The sequence below is a fragment of the Tetranychus urticae genome, chromosome 2 (assembly GCF_039701765.1).
Source record: "Tetranychus urticae isolate SD_2017Ah chromosome 2, NJAU_TeUrti_SD_1.0, whole genome shotgun sequence".
NCBI classification, from domain to species: Eukaryota; Metazoa; Arthropoda; class Arachnida; order Trombidiformes; family Tetranychidae; genus Tetranychus; species Tetranychus urticae.
In genome coordinates this window covers 16,490,662-16,514,409 of record NC_142959.1, presented here as the reverse complement: position 1 = coordinate 16,514,409, position 23,748 = coordinate 16,490,662, and the positions used below count along the sequence as shown (strand labels likewise).

Genomic DNA, 23,748 nt, shown 5'->3' with positions numbered 1-23,748 from the left:
AATAACTAGGATCAGTGATCATCTAATAGAATTCGTCTGTTCACCCGTTACAGTTATGGTACAACCGTTTTTCAGAACTCAATGAGCGCCAACTTGGCTAAGATTTTTAGTGAAAAAACTTGGACGCATCAAATTGTCAAAATTTCATTTTGCAAATCACAGTTGTCTTTGTTATAAAATCGTCAAATTCTGATGGATTCATCGATACATATTTTTATTTTGTTAAAAAACTATGCTGATTAACAGGACGATACCCTCTTTGAGTATGAGCTAACTTTGTAAGTTGCATTTGGATTTTCCTGATAACTCGTCCTGATTCAATTAACACTTCTTGTTGACCATTAGATATTATTTGCTTTCTCTGTGTAAAAACTATCCATAAATTTAAAAGGGCGAAGGCAGATGAACAAGCTGATGATTTATCTGAATTAGGCAAACTACCTAGCTTATATAATTTGGATGGTACTCATAATAACATGATTGATGATATTGTTATTGTGGACTATTGGCATTTGAACTTGCTTCAAATCATGAACAAATCATTCACTGTTAACTATGCAGTTAAAAATTAAAACCAAATTCATATTCTTTATGAATTTTGCGGCTTTTAAGCCCCAATCTTCAGGTAGGTTTTCTTGTTTTATTTTCATTGCCATTATTGTTATGATTATTGTTAGTTATTAACATTCGAATCATGTAAAAACTCCTTTTTTCATGGTTGATTGTACTAATGGCTTTGGGTTCACTCGATTTATTTATTTACCTTTTATTTCAAATGTTTTATTTTCTGCCAAAAGGGTAAAAGCAAACCAGCCGGAAGCCTGTTTTCAAGACCAAAATTTAAGGTGGACTTAAGGTGGACAGTCAAGTTGATTTTTTCGGTTAAATTTTTGGAGATATTGTTATTTTCCTTACATTTATCGTGATCTTTGAAATGATTAATTTGATTAGAAGGTATGATTTGAACCGTACAAAATCGGAAAGCAAAGAATAATGGATTATAAACTAATAGTCAGGCCATTCTAATCACGTTTACAGATCTTAAAGAAGAGGCCAAAATAATAAAAGGTAATTTAGTTTACATTTTATTTCAATCATTAATCAAATCGTAATATTTTTCAATCGTATTTCATTTCAAAAATTGTGAAAAGGTTAAAGAGCAGTTTGTAAACATAAAGGTCCAAAGTTATGATTACAATACAAAAAGCTAGTTCAGCATTTATCGAGCTTTGCATTTTTCAGTAATGTTTTCATTTTTTGTCATTTTTCTCAGATTCCAACACAATTCATGTTTTCTCATTCGGGGATTGGTCATTTTAAACTCAAAGAAGGACAAAAAATCATTCATTGGATGGTCCAAGTACTTGTATTTTTGGTGATATTGAAGCTGCAATTGATCTTGAAATGTTGAACACCGGAGATGAAATGAAATTTTAAGCTCAACACGGATCGACTTTTCCAAAAGGAAACCAAGTTCAAATCAACTGTTCTTGATTGTTGTCCTACAATCGGTGTTTTCATTGATGAATCATGTTGGCAGAACCAATGGCCCTCCAAGTCACCTCACAAGATTTATACCTTAAAGACAATTGCGATCGGTGCAAGCAAATTAGCTAATTTGATGGGCTAAACGGTTAAGAGGCTAACTAAACTGAAAATTATTCAAACGTATAAATAGCTTTAAGGGTGAAATTTACTTTCGCATTCATAATCTATATTAATACAATTCACTTATCCCAGGTCATTTAACTATTATTATCAATTAACTCATCTCTTTAATAAGCGTTACTGTTGTTATTAAGAATGAGAAACAGTAACCGAGCAAATTAAAATCAAACAATTAATTGATTATCACCCTTCTGTTTTATCTTTCATCTTGTTATGATTTGCTCTTGATCAAGAATTGAGGCAAGAAAATGGTTAAAGTTAATTAAATGATGATATCTTTCAATCAACTGTCCTGAAACAATTGACACTGAGCAAAGTTGGCAAAGGTTTCTAGTTGACTTGAAGAGACAATAATTTACTGATTGGTCTTCCAGGTTGCCTTTAGCGTTGATTGTTAGCCCTTTACTTGTACAGTTTACATTTATAATCATACTTTAATCGTGTCCAATTAAGTGTTCAAATGTTATTTTAACGTGAAAAGGTTGATTATTTTGTTAGTCAATTTTATCATATGTGATCAGTGTAAGTACATTGTATACAAGTGATTAACATTTCAATCAAAAAGTTAAATCTTTCAACCTGAAGCAAGTCATTAGTTAATCATTCAAGGTTAATTGAGGGCGACCTTTAATCAACTTTACTAATTGTAAAAAAGATGAACGGGAAAAGGGTTAATCGAGGTATCGAATTGTTGCAGACTATTTATAGTTGTAGGAACTAGTGATGGGCGATGTTGTAAAATTTTGTAATCGATATTTAATCGAAATTTTTCAATCAAATCGATATTATCGATTTTATCGATTTTATCGATATATCAATTTATCAATGTTTGATAATAAAAATTCAGCTCAAAGTTATAAAATAAGCAAACATAAACGAGCCACAACATTAAACTAAATGAATTATGAAGGTAGCGAATGTAAAAAACAAATTGAATTAACATTTTTTGATCTAAAGCGAATTTTTTTCTGATTTTATGTCTTCAATTTTTGTAAAAAGACACTCGCAGGTGACTCAAGTTGGTGGAGTTGTTAGATACTTGTTCGCAATATTGTGTAATTTCATGCCGGTTTAGAATATCGATATTCGAAATTATGTATCGATTTAGAGTTTCGTCACAAAAATCGATTCAATATCGATTTCGATGTTAATATCGCCCATCACTAGTAGGAACCAAAACATGATTTCCAATCAGCTTTAAACAAATAAAGCTCTGATCATCGCCAGTTTTTTTTCCTTCGCTATACAAATCTTACTAATAACATTCAATCGGACAGGTTAATTATATCACCTTAATGTGAACCAATCAAGAAGAAGAAGAAAAGAGGCGAAACACAAATCTCATCAATCACTTTATCTAACCTCTTCCGAGCCAAGTAAACAGCAAGAGTTCCGTTTTTAATGGTGATCACTTCAATAAGAAACAAGCGAAACATTCGTAAATTCAACACAAATTAACAGCTTCAAGCTGATAATGAAATCAAAAGAGAATCACAATTTTTGATTGAACATTTGACTGATTAAAATATCATTAATTACAATAAATGTAAAACCAAAACATATGGTTGACCGATTCACCAAATAAGGCAGCCATCTAGAGGACAGCGATTGCACCAGTTGAAAGTAAACAAGTGAATTATTTTTCCTCTTTTCCCACTTTCTATTATCAATTGATCTTTTCATTAAATTGTTCATCATTACACCTTAATCTAAACTGATTAATGGTAGGCTCAATATTCATTTTCATGCTTATACAAGTAAATAAATTCAACTTTTTTTGTTTCCGCTTCTACCTTGACAATCACTGGACACACACACATAAGTACTGTTACACTATAACATACAGATTATCATGATCAAAAGTGTTATTATTTTTACTATTATCATGTTATATTAATTAATGATCAAAGCGTTGATTAACAATCAATTTGCTTGTAAACCTAACCCAAAGTTAAATCGGATAAACAGCCGGAATCATTAATAAACTTGAATATTTATACCAATAAGTATGAAAACATTTAGTGTTTCTTGCGTCGTCAGATTTGCTTTTTTGGCTTTATTAAAAGATTAATGGTGACCCCAAAAGAGTTAACAAACAAACTAACTAATTAAAAACCTTTTTTATTTTAATCAAGTGTAAATTTGTTTTTACATCTTTGCTTATTACCATTAATAATTATAACAGCATGATTATACACATCAAGTTAGGCATGAATCCAAAGGAACCAAGCCACTGATGGAAGAGCCGGAAATTTTCATCTCTACACTGAATAACATTAATTCAATCATAAGGATAGCTGTTGGTTAACTTGTTGAAAGATTGTGTTGAAGACCTTTTCCAGGCTAATTTGTTTACATAATATTTATACATTATTATGATTACTATTAAATATAATTTCCTCTCCTTTAATCACCAAGTAGTTAGTTAACTGATTTTAGATCATTGTGAATGATTAATTTGTGTTGAAATGGAATCTGTAAGTTTGCTAGAATTGTGAGCCTCAGTTAACAATGAAAGCAAGTTTATTTGGTTACAATTTGATTGCTAGTTACACAGATCTGCAATGCTATCATGCTAAATGGAGTTACATGTTATTTATACTGTTAAATTATTACAATTTGTTAAAGCCTACATTAGTCTATTGTAAGAGTTAATTTAAATGTTGTAAATATAAACTTTTAAATTGACAGTCAATCCAATTAAATATGAAACGAATGTTGAATCCAGCTTTTTGGTCCATCTTTTTTTATGCTTGTGTTTGCTGGTTTCAATCAAAAGATGATTTTTGATAATAAAATGATAACCCTGTTTGTGGTTGAAACTTCAACTTTAAGGGTCTTCTTGGTTGATTGTAATCCAAACCTTGACAAAGAAAAAAGTAAAAGGTTGTATTTAATTTGAATAATGATTATCATTAAAGTTTCAATGAAGCCGTGGTTCGGTTTCACAGTGAAATTGATGGTCAATTTTAATCGCTCAATTTAACCAAAATTATATAAGTTGTTTGTTCAATTATTACATCAAATGTATGCAATGATATAATGACCAAAATACACTTGAAACTGATTGATCTAGGAAACAATAATTGAATAAACAACACAAATGGTTATTTATTTTAATGAGCAAACACTGCAAATCAAATTAACAGACCAATAATTGACCCTAATTGATATTTATTGACTCAAACACTTGTCTGACTCTTTTAATTGTATTATTAATACTTTGGATGAATCCAGAGGTTTGCCAAGCCAACAGACACAAGCTTTATCAGTAAATGTAACCAGAGATGGAGATACAGGATAAATCAGCCGAACAGAGCCTCATGAACCTGAAATAATTGTACTTGAAATCCATCCATGTGGTTGGTTCCTCAGGAATATAACTATCCAATCTGCAGAAGGGCTTGACCCGGTAAATAACTCAAAGTACCAAAGTTTGGTAATAAAACCAATTAACTGCAATAATTGAGTTTGTCTGGAAGTAAAGAAAAAAAGGTTTTAATTAATGGTGAAATTGGCGTAAATAAAAATGTTGAAATATATTTTCAAACCAGTCTGTGTGTATTCAGCAATTGCAAATGCTATTAAAGCTGTGTCTTTACTTACCTTGAAATAATGTATCACCACCAAATAAATTTATTCAGCATTTCCATCTTGATTGATCAGATTCAATGAAAATACTCTGGAATAACCAGAAACCATTTATTATGCAAAAGCATCATAAATGGTTTCTGGTTAGGGTTATCTGCTGAGTTATCCAAATGTACTTCTTGAATTGAGTAGTCAAAGAGACAAAGGAAAGGTAACAATGAACGACACAAAATATCCAATATTGAAGACAAACCATTCCATGTTACCCGAAGCTTGAATAATAACTAATGGCAAAAGGAAGGAATTCAAATTTTTAAAATAAAACTTTCGATCTCTTTAAGAGGTAAATGACAAAATTTTTTAATTTATCGCCAATTTAACAGGAAACTGTTGGCCACAAATCATTTAGTTTAACTATCAATTGACAGAAATTTTCACCTCTTCCCGATCTTATTATTCAGGATTATGTGATGAATCTGGCAGCGTTGATGATGTAAAGATGTTTTTGGTGAAACTGTTGTGAACTGTTGATGGCAAAGGGAAGTGTTAAAACAAAAAGAAAAACACAAATTAAATTAAATTAAAATTTGATACTCACTATTTTTGATTAACATCTCTGATAAATATAAAATTTGCTAATAAGCTGTTGCCTAAAGGTTTGAGAAGCGGCAAAAAGCATAAAGCATAAATGATGTTGAAAGCCGAGCATAACTTGTCAATTTGGAGCCAAATTTGATTATTATTTTTCGCAAATTGTGATCAATAAAGTTTACACATTGGTTTATTTTATTGATCTAAATGTTCGTTTATTAATGTTTATATGCATTTATTGTTGGCCATCATTTTGTTTGGTTTACACCAAAAATTAAAGTTGAAATTATTATGTTTTTTGGTATTTTTTCCATGTTTAGTGCAGTTCATATTAATCGTTTAGCTTTACCATTATAATAAATCATTCATCAGTTTTTATGCTTATCTTGACACTGTTTCATGTAAACATTAGTCAATTTATCCTTGATCATAAATTTTCTGCAAGATAATCTGCTCTTTTTTTTAATTGTTGAATCAGGTTAAATGAAGATTGAGTTTAACCCATTTTAATTAGCAGTAATAATTGTACAGTTGCACTTTTATTTTTACTCATCCCATTGAACAGCCCATTGAAATAAAACAGCTTATGTGAAAAAAGCAAAATTGACTGATTGACTCGAAATCAGTTGTATCACATAAGTGCAAGAAATCTGCTAATTGTGAAAAGATTGATTATTGTGTCGTCATTCAATTAATGGATGCAAAATGGATTATTAATTGAAAGTTGTTGTTCAACTAGACACAAATTGATCACATTGGTAATCGTCTTCATCATGGAATTGGTTTTCAGAGTTTTAACCAGTCTCTCTATTTATGATTAATTTACTTCACTATTGTCTTTTGAATCTTCTTGGCTTGATCTTTGGTGGTTCCAATTAATCAGTCGATTGGCTTCAGAAAATGTTTAGAATCAGCTTGATCAAGAAACTTCCAAGGTCTTGGCGATACAAATGATGATCATGATAAAAAGTATAAGAGGGAAAAAAGTTCATTAGAAAAAGTGAGTTTAATTTAAACACACCAACAGTCTTAACAAGTTACTTTGATTGATGTGGTTTTATTACCTTTATTTGGTCCGGAGAAGACTAACAGATTAATTCTGTCCAGTGGTATTATGATATTTATAGCATCCAATCAATGGAGTGGCAAGTTAATTCATTTTAAAATAATATCACATGGATTGCCAATGTTGACTTTGATGATGATATTGCCCATGTTATGGTTGTTTCAGTGAAGGTTGATTATGTCATTGATGAGATACTCAACCAGGATTCAATTGATTTTGTTTTCCCTTTGATAACTAAAATTATTAACCTTGATTATTCTGGTTAATTTAAGGATAGGATAACAAGAATGACGAGTAATTGCTGGAACCAGGAATTAGTTATTCGTCTTTGAAGAGCATCGAGTGGTAAGTAGACGCCGGCAAATAGCAGACTTGCATCAACCAATCCATCTTGTTCAGTAATCAGGAAAAGTTACCCCAAGGTATCAACAGTATGTCCTCAATGATTAGAAGATAATTGATAAGTCAAAAGACTTCAGTGCTTGCGACAAGTGTTCGTAAAATCCATTGTTACATGAGTTCTAGATGATGCACAAGGTGAAAATTAGACAGAAGTGTCATATCATTAAAATTCATCTATGAGACCAGGGAAAATAAATCCTATTAATGAACAGATTCAACCATTTTAGCTAGAAAGCTTGTTTGCAACCAATAGATTAATCTAGTCTTTTCAACACTTTTCATGAAATGAATGTCAATCTTAGAAGGTAAAAGGTTTTACAAGGGAAGGTTCTAAAGTATGAAATCGATATGGAGATTTTATTGGTTGCTATCGGCACATTAGACCATGTATAACACTAAAATAACGAAATTAGCTGCTACCTTTTCGATTTCGGCAATTTATCGCCTTTTTTCTAGAAAAATTTGTATGGTTTTCAATGAGGATTTGTATTTGTTTTAATGAATGCATAGTATGAAAACTCTGATTTCGCAATAAAAAGTATATGTTCCTGTTTCAACATTTCAAAGTTTAAAAAATGAAATTACAAATCCTCATAGAAAAGCATACAAATTTTTCTAGAAAAAAGGCGATAAATTGCCGAAATCGAAAAGGTAGCAGCTAATTTCGTTATTTTAGTGTTATACATGGTCTAATGTGCCGATAGCAACCAATAAAATCTCCATATCGATTTCATACTTTAGAACCTTCCCTTGTTAGTTACAAAAAAATATCATAGTGGCTAAGATGTGTGTCTAACATAATGAAAGTGAAGCTAATCCAAATTAAAAGTTGAACTCTTTGTATCCAATTTTGTTTGTTAATAAACACTGATTTATAACATTGAACTAAGCAACGGCCAAAAACGAGACAAGTTGATATCCAAATTTTTAGCTTATCTTTCAACTTGTCAGTTGAACAATCAGGAGAAGGTAATTTACCTCGCTTAAGCTCCATACAGTCATTATGATTCTGTAGACCGAATTTCAATAATTTAAAATCACCGGCGTTGAAATATGTAATAGCTAGTTTATTTATTTGTAAATGAAATTGACGTTAGTAACTCAACGTTATACATCTTGTTACACTCGAACATCAGTTCAATAGAATATCAAATCTTGGATTGCCACCGAATCATCCAAAGAATGGAGGGGGAGGAAAGCCGAAAGGTGGTGGAGGAAAACCGAATGGTGGCCGGGGAAAGTCAAATGGTGGGTGAGGCTTACGACATGGAGGTTTAGGTAAGACCTTTGAGGGGCCGACATTTTTAGATGGCTTTTCAGGTTCAGATGAAGATTCAGGTTCAGTGTTTGCTTTTACGTCGGCCAAAAGTTCTTGGATCTCCCATAACAATCTTTCAATCTTGGCAGAGTCAGTTTCTTCTTCAGTGGTGTCGATTTTTGTCTCACTTTCAGTTTCTTCTGAATCTTTTTTCAACGTGGCTTTCGATGGCGAAGTTTTACCTGAAACAGAATAGTCAATGACGAAAAAATAACAATTATAAATAACTTATGATCATCGCATTATCCATAAAAATTGATTTTATACACTTACCTGAATTATTTTTGGTTGCTTTACCATTGTTTGACTTGTTTTGCGAGCCAAGAGATGCTCCTGAAACAGAGTAGACAACAAGAAAAGCAATGAAAATAACAAATAAACGCATTTTGTAAGAGTTTTTCAAGACCAAATCAAACGTTTAACTTGGATAACTTGTAGTTTTTAATGATTGAAACAAGTCAAATCGTCCTTTATATATATGAAATCTCCTCACCCAGAAGTCGTAGATACAGTCGAAGTTGATTCAGCAATCAAATGATCGGAAATGCTGTCAAACACTTTGATCGAACATTCGAAAAAAAACCCTTTTCGCCAGATTTTCTTTTGTTTTCTATCACTAATCTAACCAATCGAACCTGGAAATGAATTGTTTTTACCAACACCAGAATTTTTTATGAAAAAACAATGTAAGTCAGATGTTTCGACACTGTCATCCAAATAAAATAATATAACTACAGGACCTTTGATAATAATTAAAGACAAAAAGATTAAATCAGATGATTGACAATCACAAGATAATTGTCAAAAGACTTCAGTACCTGCGACAAGTGTTCGTAAAATCCATTGTTACATGAGTTCTAGATGATTCGCAAGGTGAAAATTAGACAGAAGTGTCACATTATTATATTATAATTTACAAACATTGAAATTGTGTCGCTAAACGTAATCAAATTATTGATTAGTTCAATTGTCGATATTTAAATTCAGTAAATTTTGATTGAAGCAGGAACCCATTTACTTTCACTTTACCGGTTTCAAGTGGTCAATCAACCTTTCCCTTAACCATCATTTTCAACTACTCCAATCATTTATTCACCATTGGATGACCATTTATCAGCATGACAGTTAACTTGTCTGAGAGTCCAATTTAATTGAATTGGTTTGGAGGGCATCTATGGAACCATGGAAAATAAATCCTATTAAGGAACAGATTCAACCATTTTAGCTGAAAAAACTTAATTGCAACTTTTAGATTAATCTAGTCTTTTCAACACTTTTCATGAAATGAATGTCAATCTTAAAAGGTAGCTACAAAAAAATATGAAGATGCGAATCAAATGTGAGTCTAACAAAGTGAAAGTGAAGCTAATCCAAATTAAAAGTTGAACTCTTTGTATCCAATTTTGTTTGTTAATAAACACTGATTTATAACATTGAACTAAGCAACGGCCAAAAACGAGACGATTTGGTATCCAAATTTTTAGCTTATCTTTCAACTTGTCAGTTGAACAATCAGGAGAAGGCAATTTACCTCGCTCAGTCACCATACAGTCAGGTTTGAACCGATGACGAGTCAACTTATTCTCAATGTAAAATAAAAATGGCAGCCTCAATAATTTTACTTAAAAATCAACCAATGAGATCTTCCTTTCGTTAGAAATAATCTTTCTGGCAATCTTTTCTTTTCTCGGCAACACATTTTTTTAACAAATGGCAAGTTGATCTTGCAGTCATCTTTAGATTGATATCTTCAAAGACATTCAAATAAATAACTTCCCAGCCTTATTGTCAGCTAATCAACTGTTAACCGTGGAATTAATTAATTTCTAACCAAAGGAAACCAAAAAGCAATCAAATTCAAAATCATGCTTTCATCTAGGTAAGAAATCAAACCCTTTACACACCCTATGTTTGGAGCTATACAAAATCGATTGCTTCGATTAACGTTAGTAATGTTATGATTATCCCCTTTCTTGCAAATTATCTGAAGATTTCATCTTTTTCAAGGTTTTACTACTTGAGAAAGATGAAATCTATCAAGTTGGTCAGTAAGTTATTAAACTGTTTTTGAAATTAATCTGTGAATCAGCCAAAGTAAATACATTTTGATGAAATAACAGTTGATATCAAATTGCCAATAACTTGAGGATTTCATTTCAACATGAAAGCTAATCACAAGAATCTTTATCTTCTCTATTTTCCATTTTTCAGACAATTTTTCCTTCAACAATACATATTTTATCATCATTAATCTTTGGTTTCATCATTTGGCTAATCATCTCATTGTTACCTACCAAACATTTTCTTGGTCCTGTCTTCATTCGTTAATCACTTGATATGGATTTGTAAGCTCATAAGTAAATTATCACAGTGGACAACTCAACTGTCAGTCAACTATAAATTAACTGTCAGTGTTAACATATGTTAACAAATCAAATCATCATCATTATAATCAACATCTTAAACACGCGACATCTTAACCAAAAAAAAGTAGAAACCCAAAGACGATGATTAATTTCAACATCTCACCAGGATTCTGTTGTGATTAAACTGCTAATCACTATTGAGGTATATTTATTAATCCTCAGTTATTCAAAAACCAAATGTCTTTAACCAAATTACAATTGACAGGGACACCAAGGAGGTCTTAATCGTGATTAGCAAAGAACCTTGCCAGCCATTCTATTCTTAATCTTGAATTAAACCCAAATGTTGCTTTCATTTGGTCAAAAATCGTTATCCAATATAACTATTATAATATTCAAACCAAGGATCATCTTCAACTTGCCTCATCAAATTATCAAATTGAAACACTATTACAATTGGCTGAAAATCAAATTAACTTCCCATTAATTGTAAGACTCTACTTTGTTAAACGGTTGACTGAAGGCAAATATACTTGCCTTTAAGTCATTATTTAAATTGAATTTAACGCTTATCCATTTAATAACAATTTAACATGAATCCGTTCTTTTCCATCTCTTTCCAGCTGTTAACATCGTTCTGGTTAAAACAACAGATAATCAAAAAGTATTGATACAATCAATTTTTTGAAAGAAATTAAAGGTTAGATACATTGATTAAATACTAAGCCCAGTTAAGAAAACAATTTCAAGCATTAATTGTTAATCGGGTGTGGACAACTGATTAAATATATTCATTAACGAGGTCAGGATTTTAAAGTTGAAAAATGGACAGCCAAAAGGATACAATAATTGATGTTAATACACCTGAGTGTATGAAGGTGTAATTTATACCCCAAGATGTTAGACCATCAAAAAGTGAATCAAAGCCGGTAGACTGGTCAAGAAAGTTTTTGGGTTTAACAGACAGGAACACGCAAAACAGACAAACTTGACCAAATACTCAATCAAATTTGAAATTCTTTATCTTTATTTATTAGATAATAATTATTCTAATCCAACTCCTTGTACGGAAATTGATCATCTCAACATGATAGCTTGTTGAAATTGAGGAAAAATCAAAGACCAATCAAGAAAATTATGGTGAAAAAACATTAAAATCAATAACATGAGAGACAAACAAGCTTTGCTACCAAATGAAGCTACCATTTTAACATCCATTTGGCTAAAGTATCCAAAGGTAAGTGATATATTAATTTGAAAATTACTAATTAACGTTTTCAATATGATTAATTATTAGATCTCCTGGGATGTTATCAACTGTTTCCAAGTCATTTGAGAGAATCAACCCTGACCCCAATCAAGGTGCTTCATTCTTTGAAATTTATTTCAATGTCAAGATTACGTTTTGCTGTTGAGAGATACAATGAACATTTCAAAAGGAAACATCACTGGCGTTTCTTAACGGGATTTGCCGTTTTTGTCTCTTTTCTTATTTCCCGTCCTCTTCATCATCTTCATTCATCAATTCATTCTCATATCAGCACGCTATCGTCTCATGCAATCTAAACTTTGTAAGCCTTGGTTAACATTGAAGTGCATCTGATTGACTCTAAAGGGCGGATCGGTGTAACAACTTGAGTAATCGTGAGTTTCATATTTAACCATCTATTGTAGCAACATAATAATAACTCAATCAACCTTTTTTACACCAATTTCATTTATTCACAAGGAAATGAGTCTTTGAAATTCAGCATTCAGTCTGGATTCCTTTTGTTTGAGTTGGACGGTTCTTCAGAAATTCTTGGACAAGGTTTTTAACCGATCTCAGGTATTGTACAGCTTTTGATCTTTAGACCATAATAGGCAAAGTGTGTTTAGTACAATTGATAGAGATTTAATAATCAAAATTAGAATCTTCAAGTTGAAATAATTTGCTTCTAATGACTTGCATCTTAAGCTTGTTACTATTGCAACCCTTTATTTTTGGTCTACCTATTATTAGCAATATTTAATATCAATTGAATAGTAAGTAAATATTTAGTTATTAGCTAATATTTAAAAAAATGAAAGATTTATTTGTTTTTCATTGTTGCTTTGATTGTTTTGATTTTTAATCATTTGATTAGAAACTTTTCATCGCCAAATTACTTTTGTAATCAATTGAATGATTGAAAAGAAGCAAAATGTTTTAAAAATAAAATAAATGCATTATGAAGAGGAGTAATGATATAGACAGAAGGTTAATCATGATCAAATAATCAACTGTAATGGAATTAAAATAGAATTAACTGAAGATGATGAAAACAATTGACAAACGATTGATTGACAGTTGATTATTAAATCTTGTTCAATTGTAACATGTAAATGAGTCAAATGATGCTTATTCAATTGATTGTTAACTTAAAAAGGTGTCGTTATGTAAATCAATCTTAGGTAATCTCAATAGCAAACCCAAAACGCATACCAAAATAAGTGGAAAAAATACTTTTTACTGTGAAAGGTTTCATTTTTATATTGATTGTAAATAATTGTATAATAATGTTAATTAGTTAAGAATAGTAATTGTATATTAATTAATTTTTTTTATAAACTTTTATAATTAAACTAGAAGAGCCAATTAACAAAAGTGGAAGCAGTAGCGGTCAATGATGGTCAATGATGGTGACAAGGATGATGCGAAAAAAAAGTAATGAAGGCAAACACGATGACAACATTGATTACAAATTTGATGGCAAAGGCGATGACAATTTGAAAAGATGGCGATGAAGTGATCACTTAGATTTCATTGATGGATTCATCGTCAGATGAATTGAGATCAACACAAGCACATTTAGTGTGGTTGACATAAGTTAACTTTTCAATGTTTTGCTGTTGACGAGGTTTCTTATGTCGATGGTGGTGATGGCTTGGTGTGTAGGACGAAAAAGAGGACGATGAAGATGACGACGATGATAATTGACTATTATTTGCTACAAGGGTAACAGTAAAAAAGTAAAGGTCAACCATTTGAGTTGATATTGGACGACATGATTGGTAGGCTTGTGGACAACAGCCTGTTGCATCTGAACATCGGTGGAGTATTGTTCCCCTTGGAAGGTATACCTTGGATGGGTTGTTACTATTTACATAGACAATTTCTGGTTTCGGTGTTCGACAGGAACCAAATTCACGAACTTTAACTCCGTGTTCAAAGGCGAGAGAAGCAAGGTTTTCCAGGTTACTCCGTGTTGACCGAGAATTGGCTGCACCCAGGGTTATATGAACCAGAAAACTGGTCAACATGAACAGCAACAAACCAAGATTACCAGATTTGTTATCAGTGATAAATAAACTAAGGTGTAACATTTCATTTAATTTTTTTGTGAAAAGTTAATTCCTGATGGGTTTACAAGCAAAAAAGACACCAAACAATTGAACAATGGTGAGATGATTACTATTGCCGTTGTTGTTGCCGTTGTTGTTGCTGTTGCTGTTGTTACTGATCACCTTGAAATTGAATTTTGTTTCAACACAGTATACATAAAGGTAGTGTTAACCTTTTCTTGTAAATACTTCTTCCAAGCTTCAACTGATACACTCACACAAAATTGAAATGATACCCGTAAATGATTTATAACAATCAACCTACAATTAATAAGAGGAAGAGAAAAGAGTTAACTTTCAATTTTCTTTACACTTTAAAGATGTTTCATTTAACTAAAGCCAATAACTAAAGTTGCTGTTAAATGTTAAATAGTAATAAGATATGAGAATGATGAGTGGATACTTTGAATTCACATCGAATAAGAAATAAAATTTCAGGGTAACTTTTCTTTCTTATATCAATTATTTTAAGTAATTTAGTGAGAAGAAGAAGATTAGAGATTGAGTGAGTAACCGGGAGAAGAAAAGGTTAGAAAGATGAAAATGAAGACAGACTGAAGGAGGGATGAAGGAGGGATAAGGAGGAGATGACGATACATGATGTAGAGTAAGAAATTGAAAGCAAGATTTGTAATAAATATTGAAAGTTTTACTTTGTTTTTTTTTCTGGTAACAAACAGCCTCTCATGTTTATCATTTACATAACCATTGTGATGACTGAATCTAAATCAACCAATCATTGAACCAATTAAATCATCGTTATTACGACAAATTGTCAACTAAAGGAGCCAAATTTGTTAGCAAAAGCAACAAGATTCCTGTAATCCTAACAAGCAATATTGAGTTCATCATCACATTATTAAACATTTAAATAGTATCTAAAATGAAAGCAGATTAACTCCACTAATACATTAAATTGTGTGTAAATTGTCATTCTTATTAACTGAAAATGAAAGCTTCAACGATAAAAATCAAAATAAAGGAGTGATGTTTACAGCTAATACTGTTTTTAACTTAAGGTGAAGATTAAAAATTTGGTTATTTTTTACCTTTGGTTTTTGTATCACTTTTCCCAATTTCTGCTAATCATTTGCACTTTGATTTGCTTGAAGCAATCGACAATTAATGTGATTATGGGATTATTCAAATTAATGAAAGTCGATTGAAAAGATTAAATAGATTGTTTTAAATGGATAAACGTGTAAATGATTCAAAATTTGATTCCATTATGATTTGAATGTAAGGCCTTTCCATTTTGTTTTCAACTTCATTTTGTTATCAACAGACCTACGCCTTTCAACATTACTTTATTCATAGCAAGTCATCTTTAACATCCTCATCTTCATCTTGAAATTTCAATTTCCTTTTAAGGGATTGAAGAGTTACTTGCTGATTTATTATTATTACCACATTGATTTGCTTTCCTTTCAATCAACCTTTTTTTGCAGCTCTCTTCACCATTACATCGGCCAATAATAATAGTAAACACCTATTTCTCTACACTTACCTTCTGTTTATGGTTTTGATCATTTATTCAATTTGATTGTTTGAACCATTGAAAGGTCAATAGACAAACATCTCACCAGTTCATTATTACAGGTTTGATAACAGTAAATTGTAGTAGCCGCATATACAGGCGATTGGCTGTCCACTTGAGGTTACACTTGTTGCAATATCAATTATTGTTGAGACATCAAAATTGATACACATTGTTTCAATTTTAACAGCGTGAGGTTAATGGACCGACAAAACGATGAATAAATATAACTGAGTAAATTGGTTCAATGTTGATTCCTAATCCAATCCAGGAATTGAAGAGTCGTCTCTAATGCCTCAAGTATTATCCAATTTGCTTATTTAACCAGGCAGCATGATAAATTGTTAGATTAATTGATGGTTTGCTCGAGACATTTTAACAGCTAAAGATGAACAGAAATGTAAAGACTCTTGCCATTTGATTTGCAGTTGAACATTTACCATTGGCCTTGGATCTCATGAAGATTGTTGAATTTTTGTAGCTTTTGATTTTCATGTAATTCAATTTTGCTTACTCAGAAGCTTATTCACAAGATTATGAAATGTCAAATTTAGCTTTCAATTTGGCTGAAAAGAGGTTCAAAAATGACCTTGCTAGTCGATTTGTTTTGAAAAATAAACAAAACCCTTTAACAGCTTATCGACCCAGAAAACAAGGAGACAATGGTTACTATTTAGTGCCTGTAATTGTAGTTAATCAAGCCTTTAAACGCAATCAAACAACACCTCACCCTGCGGCAACATGAAACTATGACGATCGTTTATTAAACATATCACAATTAAAATTATTGATCCTTTTCATGACTTCTTTTGCTTTCTGGTTTCTTTTCCTTCGCTTCTTGTTTAAATGTCAATTAACTCACGTTAACAAGATCATTACGTTCTTATATTCGAGTCACCATAATTAATTAGTAACCTTGGTATTGTATCACATTGATAAACAATCAATTAAACAATTATCTTATGCCCCTGGACACCAATTATTACGACGAGGGAATTTAAAATTGAGGTAGAGTTGGAGCTTTTTCTCGCCCGTTTAGATCCTCTATTTTATTCGATTCGCTATTTTAGATGAAATTGTATGATCTTACATCTGAATCTCATTTTATTGGGTACAGAATGATGAGAAAACCTTAATTGAAGCAATTTTCACCACTGATTAAAACTTGGAACTCGTTTAGCATCTTTATCCAAAGATTTTAAGAGATTCAATAAAGAAATCACATTTTTGCTGAATCTATTGGACGATCATTCATTTACTATATTTATAAAAATATGAACATTTTTCTGTGTAATTTTGTCTCGGATTGTTTTGGGTTCAATAATAACATGATAATTAATCAGCCTCGCTTTCAAAAAGAGACTAATATTAGCAGATATTATTGATATCGCATTTGTTTTGATCTATCAACTATTAATATTTATGTCAATTCGATACATTTACCAACTAAAACTGATGAACCAAATTATGAAAGAACTCCATTAATCGTAAGAATAAGCTAATTTAATAATAGTTGCATATATTATATCATATAGTATAACTTCATAATGTCGAAGACTAAATAATTTATTTTTACCTATTATCAAAATATAATGAAAATACAATAGATCTAATCAAAGCCAAAGTTATACCGATAATTAATCAATGGACAATGAATAAAGATGAATTTCGAGACTAAATTGATTAACTTAGATATTACTATATTAGGTGTGATACAAATTTTATTCAAACTTTATTTTCAAGTTTTGATAAATTTGTAGACATTTATTCATATTTTTTAAACAAACGATCAACTATTAAGATATCTTGATTAATCGCGTTTTTAGATGTGCTACTATATCATGACTTTTTCAGGTCAGAGATTGCAATAATTGAAATTCAATAATTTATCACCTCAAGGAGGAAAAAGTTGGAAATATCAAAGGTTTTCAGATTGATTCTTGATTTTCATTATTTTCTGGTTTCAATGATTGTGGGTGACAAGAATGAGAGTAATTGTATAAAGGCATCAATAATTATAATAATAATAATAATCATAATATAAGGTTTAAGGACATTATTGTAAAGATGAATCGAATTGTACAAATGGTTTCTGGTTTCAACAATTGACAAGATGAAACAGAAAAAGAAAAGATGAAAGATACAAATCATTTTTGTTGTTTTTCTGTCTGATTGACATGATGGTAAAGATCTATCTTCATTTTAATATTTTCTCAGCTTTTTATTTTTGATTTGATTTACTTTTTAGAGGTTTATCTTTTAAAGTAATAAGGAATGAATTTGTTAATGCTCTTTTATATATTAACTCCTTTTTTTGTTACTTGATCACCAAAGAGGCCGAAATGATGCAGATGATGATGACGGTGGCGGTGAAGGTAATTGTAAATTTTCTTGCTCACAATCACCTGTCTCTGGCTTTAAGAGGAATGCTATTGGGTATACATTCAGCAGATGATGAGCTCAAAGGTGGACTACTGGAAGAAGGTGTTCCCAATGAAGCACTAGCAATTCCTGAAGTTGATGAAGAGGAAGTAGTGTTGGAATAAGTTGATGCTGAAGATGGTGAATGTAAGGCCAGTGTGCTACTTGAGCTTTGGGTTCGTTTACGCTGAGGCAAAGAAGCAACACAGTTATTCAAATGATGGCCATCAGGTAGGTCACTGCTACTAGTGTTGGAAAGGGAATTGGAAAGCATATATTTGATTGTATGGCTGTTGTGATGGGATGCATGGCTTACAGGTACAGATACAGGAGGTGATGTTTTAGTAACTGGAGATTCAAAGTCTGTAGAGTCGATGGCGCTCAGAAAACGAACAAGATCTTTTGCTAATGACCAACGACAATGATTTTTGACATTTTCCAGTAATTTAGTTGCATATTGACGACTAACAGATGATTTTTCTAAATTTTGTAAAATAATGATAAAAGAAGCGGCTGTTTCCAACCTATCCTCATCTAAACATTTTTGGAAAAGATCTTTCGGGTTACCGACAACGGTGAAAAGGTGAGGCCAAAGGGCCAGTTCAGTCTTACGAGCGCAATGCACAACAGTCTCCAAAAAGAATGGGAATTCACGAATAAAATCAATCACTCGAGGTAATAGTGCATCAGGAATTGGTTGGGATGAAGTTGCTTCCTCTTCAAGTACTTCATGTAAAAGCAATTCAAGGGAATGTGGAAAATATGGAAGATTTGTGCAAGAATTGGCGATTTCCCAGGCTTGAATTCCGAGGCTAGAATGAAAAATAACAAATTTATATTAGATTTGTGAATTAAAATTAATTATTAATGACAGCTTTAATCAAGATTAACATACTTTTGTCTAAGAAGGCCTCGAAGAATATGATGAATATAAACTTGGCTTGTTCGAGAGATAACACAAAAGGGTAAGTTGATTGGGCAGCTTTTACCAACAAAAATGGTATCATTTTCAGCTCCAAGGACAACAGCATCTCTGAATAACACAGCTATATATGCATGAGAAAAACCATGATGAAGGAAGAAAAAACAGAAAGAAAAAACAATAAGTTCAACCATCCAAATTTTAAATCAAGGTAAGAGAAAACACGGAACCGGAAAATTAGCATTTCTGATTAGGAAGTAAAAGAGATAATTTAAAAATTCAATAGACAAACCTAAAGGATAAATGTGAGTATTAATCGGTAACATTATACGTTTGGACATAAAATTATGAGCTCTTGAACTTGGGAAAGTTTTCTCGTCCGAAGATGGAAGTAATGGTAACCAAACGCCCATTCCGTTGCTTCCACATGATAACCAAAGAGCATTCGTTAAATGTGGACGATCTGAATTATTTAAAGCCGATATACTACTATTGGACAGAATTCGAGTTGGCTCCTGGGTTTCACTTTTACTACTAATGCTTGAGTTTATGCTGCTATTGCTTTGACTCAAATGACTGCTACTGCTGCTTATACTTGGAGCTATCACGTTCGACTGAATAACCAAGTTTGTTGGTCGAGAAATCCAAATATTTTCAACGCCAGAAGCAAGTTTGGAAACAATTCTGTACATTATTGGAGTGCCGTCATTTTCTTCACTTTCATGATCTATTCCATTAGAGGTAATACTATTATTAGAGGTGATTGAGCTTTGGCCATGAAGTGTCGAATTATTGACACTGGTAGAGATTGAATTGGACTCTATGCTACCAACACCACTGGCACTATTATTTCCAGTATCAGTTGTATTTTTTCGTTCCAGAAGAAACAAGCGTCCACAAATGTTTAACAAAATAGAGGGATCAGATGCTTTAACCAGAGGTTCGTTATGAATTGTGGACAAGACTATGGACGTAACACATTGAGGAGGAACATTCAGCATGTCAACAATAATTTCATTTATAAACTGTATACGAGCTAAATTGGTTCCATGATTGGGATGATTGAGATGATGATGGTTATTATGGTGGGTCGTTGATGAGGAATTGGAATGAGCAATATCAAAATTGAACAAGTGAATGGTACCGTCTAAAAGTAGGGTGAGCAGTCGATTATCTAAAACAGACATTAGATGAACTTCTGCTGGCACTTTAATAAATTTTAAAAACTGATTATCCAATTTCATTTTCTGTGGGTAAGCTCGAATCTCATAATTGCCGATAACCAGATTGTAGCAAGACATAACAATATAATCATTCCACCAAAGTAGACCACCTCTCACTTCAAAATCTTTTTCTTGGGTTTCATTGCCAAACAGTTTCCATTTGCGAGTAACAAGGCTATAATGAGCAAATCCATTTGAGCCTGCGATGGCGATACAATTGCCCTTGCTGTTTATTGCTGCTAATCGAATGGGCCAATTATTGGCTAAGTAAGATGAGGGCATTTGGATAATAATCCATTGATGATTACCAATTTCAACAGGTTGACGTTCCCAAGAAACATCAGAAGCCGCATTTGTTGATGGTAAATTGTCTATATTATGATCAATATCACCACCGAGATTCCCACTCCGACCTCCTGAGTTACCTTGATTTTCTGCTCCATTAATTTGGACCTCTGGAGTTACAGCAGCAGCACCAACTCCTAGATAGATACGATCTTCAGTAATGAGTAATACATCTTCACCGGGAGATCCCATTACTGATGGATTGCAAGCTAGGACACTTTTAGCCAAACTTAGTTGATGAACAGAGTCGAAAAATTCACTAGTAGAATTTTTAACAGCCATCCATAATTGATAACCTTCTCGTCCCCAAGCAAGGTGTGAGAAAGCATTTAAATTTGATCGACAATTATCAACAATACCATAGTCCCACGACAATGAGCAAGCTAACAGAGCACCAAAAACACTCCAAAGAGCAAAACCACCTTTTTCCCAAGAAGTAGCAATCACATTAGAATCAGGTGACCATTGCACACAACACATTGGACCGGCAGTTGATGATGCATTAGGAAAGGAACTTGGTGAAAGCATAAGACGATGACTTATTAATACTGAAGCATTAACATCATCGACACAACAGAGAAGGCCTTCCGCATTACGAAGTCCGAAAGCTAGTAATTGATATTTATGATTGATGGCTGTGCACACAAAATTGTCAACATCAGGTACAAATCGAAGACGCGATGGTCGATATTTAGCTTCTGATTCATCCGTTTCAGATTGAGCCAAAAGAGGTAAAAAGCCACCACGGCCATTGGCAAAAACAATTGAAAATCCACCTATCATGGAAGAATATTTAATATCCGAAATGGTGTAATCTGTCTCGGTTGTAGCGAATGGCAGGATATCACTGATTTTGAAATTAAAATCGTAATCCATTGTACCGTCCCAATTAATTCCGAAAATTTCGGACGTTTTTGTACAGACCACCACTTCTTCTTCGGCGGACATAATGCTGTTAAAGAAAATAACATGATTAGATCAGAAAAAAATTATCTAGAGATGGAATTTTGAAAAAAACTTGATCGTTGAAAACGAGGAAAATTTCACGAGGAAAACAAGAAGCAAGGTTAAAGCTCTGATAGATGTTGAAGAAAAATAGCAAATAGTGCTTGCGCTACACAGATGACTAGACCCTGTTTAACGGAGCATCACAGACTCAGCAATGCGGAACAAAATTTCGTGTTTCACTAAAAATTTGAAGGATCAATAGCATAAAGTACTGCTAGAGATGAAATTTGGATGAAAAGTAGAAAGAGTGTATGACGGTTGATGGATGAAGGAAAGAGCGGAAAATAGTAATTGTAAAAAAAGATAGTGGAAATCATGGTTCTGCTAAAGATGATTGGATAGGTTGGAAAAGTAAAGTGAATATGCAAGAGTGGGATGAAGGAGAATGAGGCTAATCGGGTGAGTAATTGTTGATATTAGGATGATGACAAGATATTAATCCTAAAAATTGATTGAAGCAGTTTTGAAGGAGAGATCAAGTTTATCGTAACGTTTTAGTTTTGATGCTAACCTAGAAATACCGGGATGGATTTTGATGGAGATGGTGAATACAAGATATAAAGAGGGAATCTTTTCTTGAATAAATAACTCGGCTGATTCTCGCCGGAAACCGGCAACATTTGAATCCTCTTGACGAAACAGTTCTTCATTTGGATCTTTTAAACCGCACTTATAGAAAAGAAGATAATCCTCTGTTGTTTGTACCACTATTGTTCCAGAATCTGGCCTCCAATCAGCACTTAAATTGTATCCAAAAGTACGAATTGAATTTTCATTTCGTGTATGAAAAACAATCTCGACTGAAGGCTAGTGAAAATAAAAATAAAGCAAATCAAAGAATGGTTAGATCAAGGTGAGAATAGCATAGAAAAATAAAAGAATGACGAATAAGGAAAAGCACTTGATAGCAGAAAACCAGTCATCAAAAGGTATCAATTGACAGCGCTAAAACTAGACAATCAAGTTACTTAACCATCAGATAACAAAAACACAACTCACCTTACAAAACCATATCCTAAGGCTTATATTGGTTAAAATGAGGATTAAATTTCTTTCATTATTAGAGGATATATCCAGAATTTTTTCTTTCGGAACATCACCAGACAGTTCATCTTTCAGATACCGTCTTTTCAAATCTAGGGCAATATTCTTTGGCCAGCCAACAGGGTAATACATAATCAAATTTATTGAACCAAGGTAGTGATTAACGAACTTTTAAGCCTCTCAGCTCAATTTTCATCTAAGTCGTTTGTCAAAATTCTAGAAAAGCAAGTAAAAAAATAATAAATAATCAACACAAGACATAATAACAAAATAGAGATAAAAAAACAAATAAACATGAGTCGAATAAAACACAACGATAGGGAGTGGAAGCTCTAAGTAAAAAAAGGTCCATTTACTTACCCTTATTAACATTCTGATGATCATCGAAAAAAATGATAATTAACAAAAAACAAAATAACAAAACCAATACCAATAATTAATGAAATAAATACATCTCTCACAATAAATTAATCAGTTCAAAAGTATAAACCTGGCAAAATGTATTTTTCCCCTCAAACCTTTATTCCCCCAAACAGTTGATCGAAAGGTCACGCCATCTAACGATAGTAGAAAATAACGTAAAAAGAGCAACAATAATCAAAACAATATTTTACATCATCTACAAATTGTTACTTTTAATATCAACTATTGATTTACTAAATGATAATAAAATCGCTGTCAATCTGTCAATTCTTGATCTTGTACATTTGTGTGTCTAAAAGCAAGAAGAAGGTGTAAGAATATCTTTTGGATTTTACTACGAACAAAACACAGTCAAAACATCTTTTTGTGAACCCAAAGCAATTTGGTAATTATAACCATTACAGAAGTTAAGATTAACAATTTATGAATCATAAAAATTGTTATCGTTGGTGAAACAAGG

General features: G+C 32.1%; 3 protein-coding genes and 3 long non-coding RNA genes across 8 annotated transcripts; 2 read left to right on the top strand and 4 right to left on the bottom strand.

The window, feature by feature from the left end:
• The first annotated feature begins 195 nt into the window (after window positions 1-195).
• Window positions 196-1,913, top strand: LOC112538705 (uncharacterized). The gene is made up of 3 exons (XR_016198238.1): window positions 196-625; window positions 798-1,068; window positions 1,274-1,913. It is a non-coding gene; the product is annotated as an uncharacterized LOC112538705 (long non-coding RNA).
• Window positions 1,914-4,173: 2,260 nt separating this feature from the next.
• On the bottom strand, window positions 4,174-7,545 carry LOC107359878 (uncharacterized). 3 transcript variants are annotated; one of them, XR_001568176.3, is made up of 4 exons: window positions 6,915-7,545; window positions 5,858-6,787; window positions 5,275-5,783; window positions 4,174-5,143 (listed from the first exon to the last, which is right to left on the bottom strand). It is a non-coding gene; the product is annotated as an uncharacterized LOC107359878 (long non-coding RNA). The 3 variants fall into 3 exon arrangements; XR_003081980.2 differs by having other exon boundaries at window positions 4,174-4,531; window positions 4,891-5,143; window positions 5,275-6,787; window positions 6,915-7,534; XR_001568174.3 differs by having other exon boundaries at window positions 5,275-6,787; window positions 6,915-7,542.
• An 819-nt stretch (window positions 7,546-8,364) lies between these two features.
• Window positions 8,365-9,072, bottom strand: LOC107369606 (uncharacterized). Its single transcript, XM_015937574.3, has 2 exons — window positions 8,910-9,072; window positions 8,365-8,818 (listed from the first exon to the last, which is right to left on the bottom strand). Exons 1-2 carry the CDS (start codon window positions 9,019-9,021, stop codon window positions 8,490-8,492), a joined length of 441 nt encoding a protein of 146 aa, XP_015793060.1. The 5' UTR covers window positions 9,022-9,072; the 3' UTR covers window positions 8,365-8,489.
• A 1,775-nt stretch (window positions 9,073-10,847) lies between these two features.
• On the top strand, window positions 10,848-12,441 carry LOC107369615 (uncharacterized). Its single transcript, XR_001570346.3, has 5 exons — window positions 10,848-11,204; window positions 11,268-11,491; window positions 11,626-11,702; window positions 12,040-12,239; window positions 12,300-12,441. It is a non-coding gene; the product is annotated as an uncharacterized LOC107369615 (long non-coding RNA).
• A 1,029-nt stretch (window positions 12,442-13,470) lies between these two features.
• Window positions 13,471-14,848, bottom strand: LOC107369594 (uncharacterized). The gene has a single exon (XM_015937565.3). It carries the CDS (start codon window positions 14,345-14,347, stop codon window positions 13,778-13,780), a length of 570 nt encoding a protein of 189 aa, XP_015793051.1. The 5' UTR covers window positions 14,348-14,848; the 3' UTR covers window positions 13,471-13,777.
• Window positions 14,849-17,827: 2,979 nt separating this feature from the next.
• Window positions 17,828-23,360, bottom strand: Rich (Guanine nucleotide exchange factor subunit Rich). Its single transcript, XM_015934290.3, has 6 exons — window positions 23,226-23,360; window positions 22,821-23,081; window positions 22,333-22,628; window positions 19,538-21,765; window positions 19,219-19,369; window positions 17,828-19,135 (listed from the first exon to the last, which is right to left on the bottom strand). The coding sequence occupies exons 2-6, from the start codon at window positions 22,995-22,997 to the stop codon at window positions 18,304-18,306; spliced, it is 3,684 nt and encodes a 1,227-aa protein (XP_015789776.1). The 5' UTR covers window positions 22,998-23,081; window positions 23,226-23,360; the 3' UTR covers window positions 17,828-18,303.
• Window positions 23,361-23,748: the final 388 nt, after the last annotated feature.

Bases quoted from the DNA above. Each gene is read 5' to 3' on its own strand.
- LOC107369606 (XM_015937574.3), bottom strand. From the start codon at position 9,021: ATGCGTTTATTTGTTATTTTCATTGCTTTTCTTGTTGTCTACTCTGTT. The intron at 8,819-8,909 runs GTAAGTGTATAA...ATTCTGTTTCAG, and splicing joins AGCAACCAAAAATAATTCAG to GTAAAACTTCGCCATCGAAA.
- LOC107369594 (XM_015937565.3), bottom strand. From the start codon at position 14,347: ATGTTACACCTTAGTTTATTTATCACTGATAACAAATCTGGTAATCTT.
- Rich (XM_015934290.3), bottom strand. From the start codon at position 22,997: ATGTATTACCCTGTTGGCTGGCCAAAGAATATTGCCCTAGATTTGAAA. The intron at 21,766-22,332 runs GTTAGCATCAAA...TTTCTTTAACAG, and splicing joins ATCCATCCCGGTATTTCTAG to CATTATGTCCGCCGAAGAAG. The intron at 19,370-19,537 runs GTTTGTCTATTG...ATGCATATATAG, and splicing joins TACTCACATTTATCCTTTAG to CTGTGTTATTCAGAGATGCT.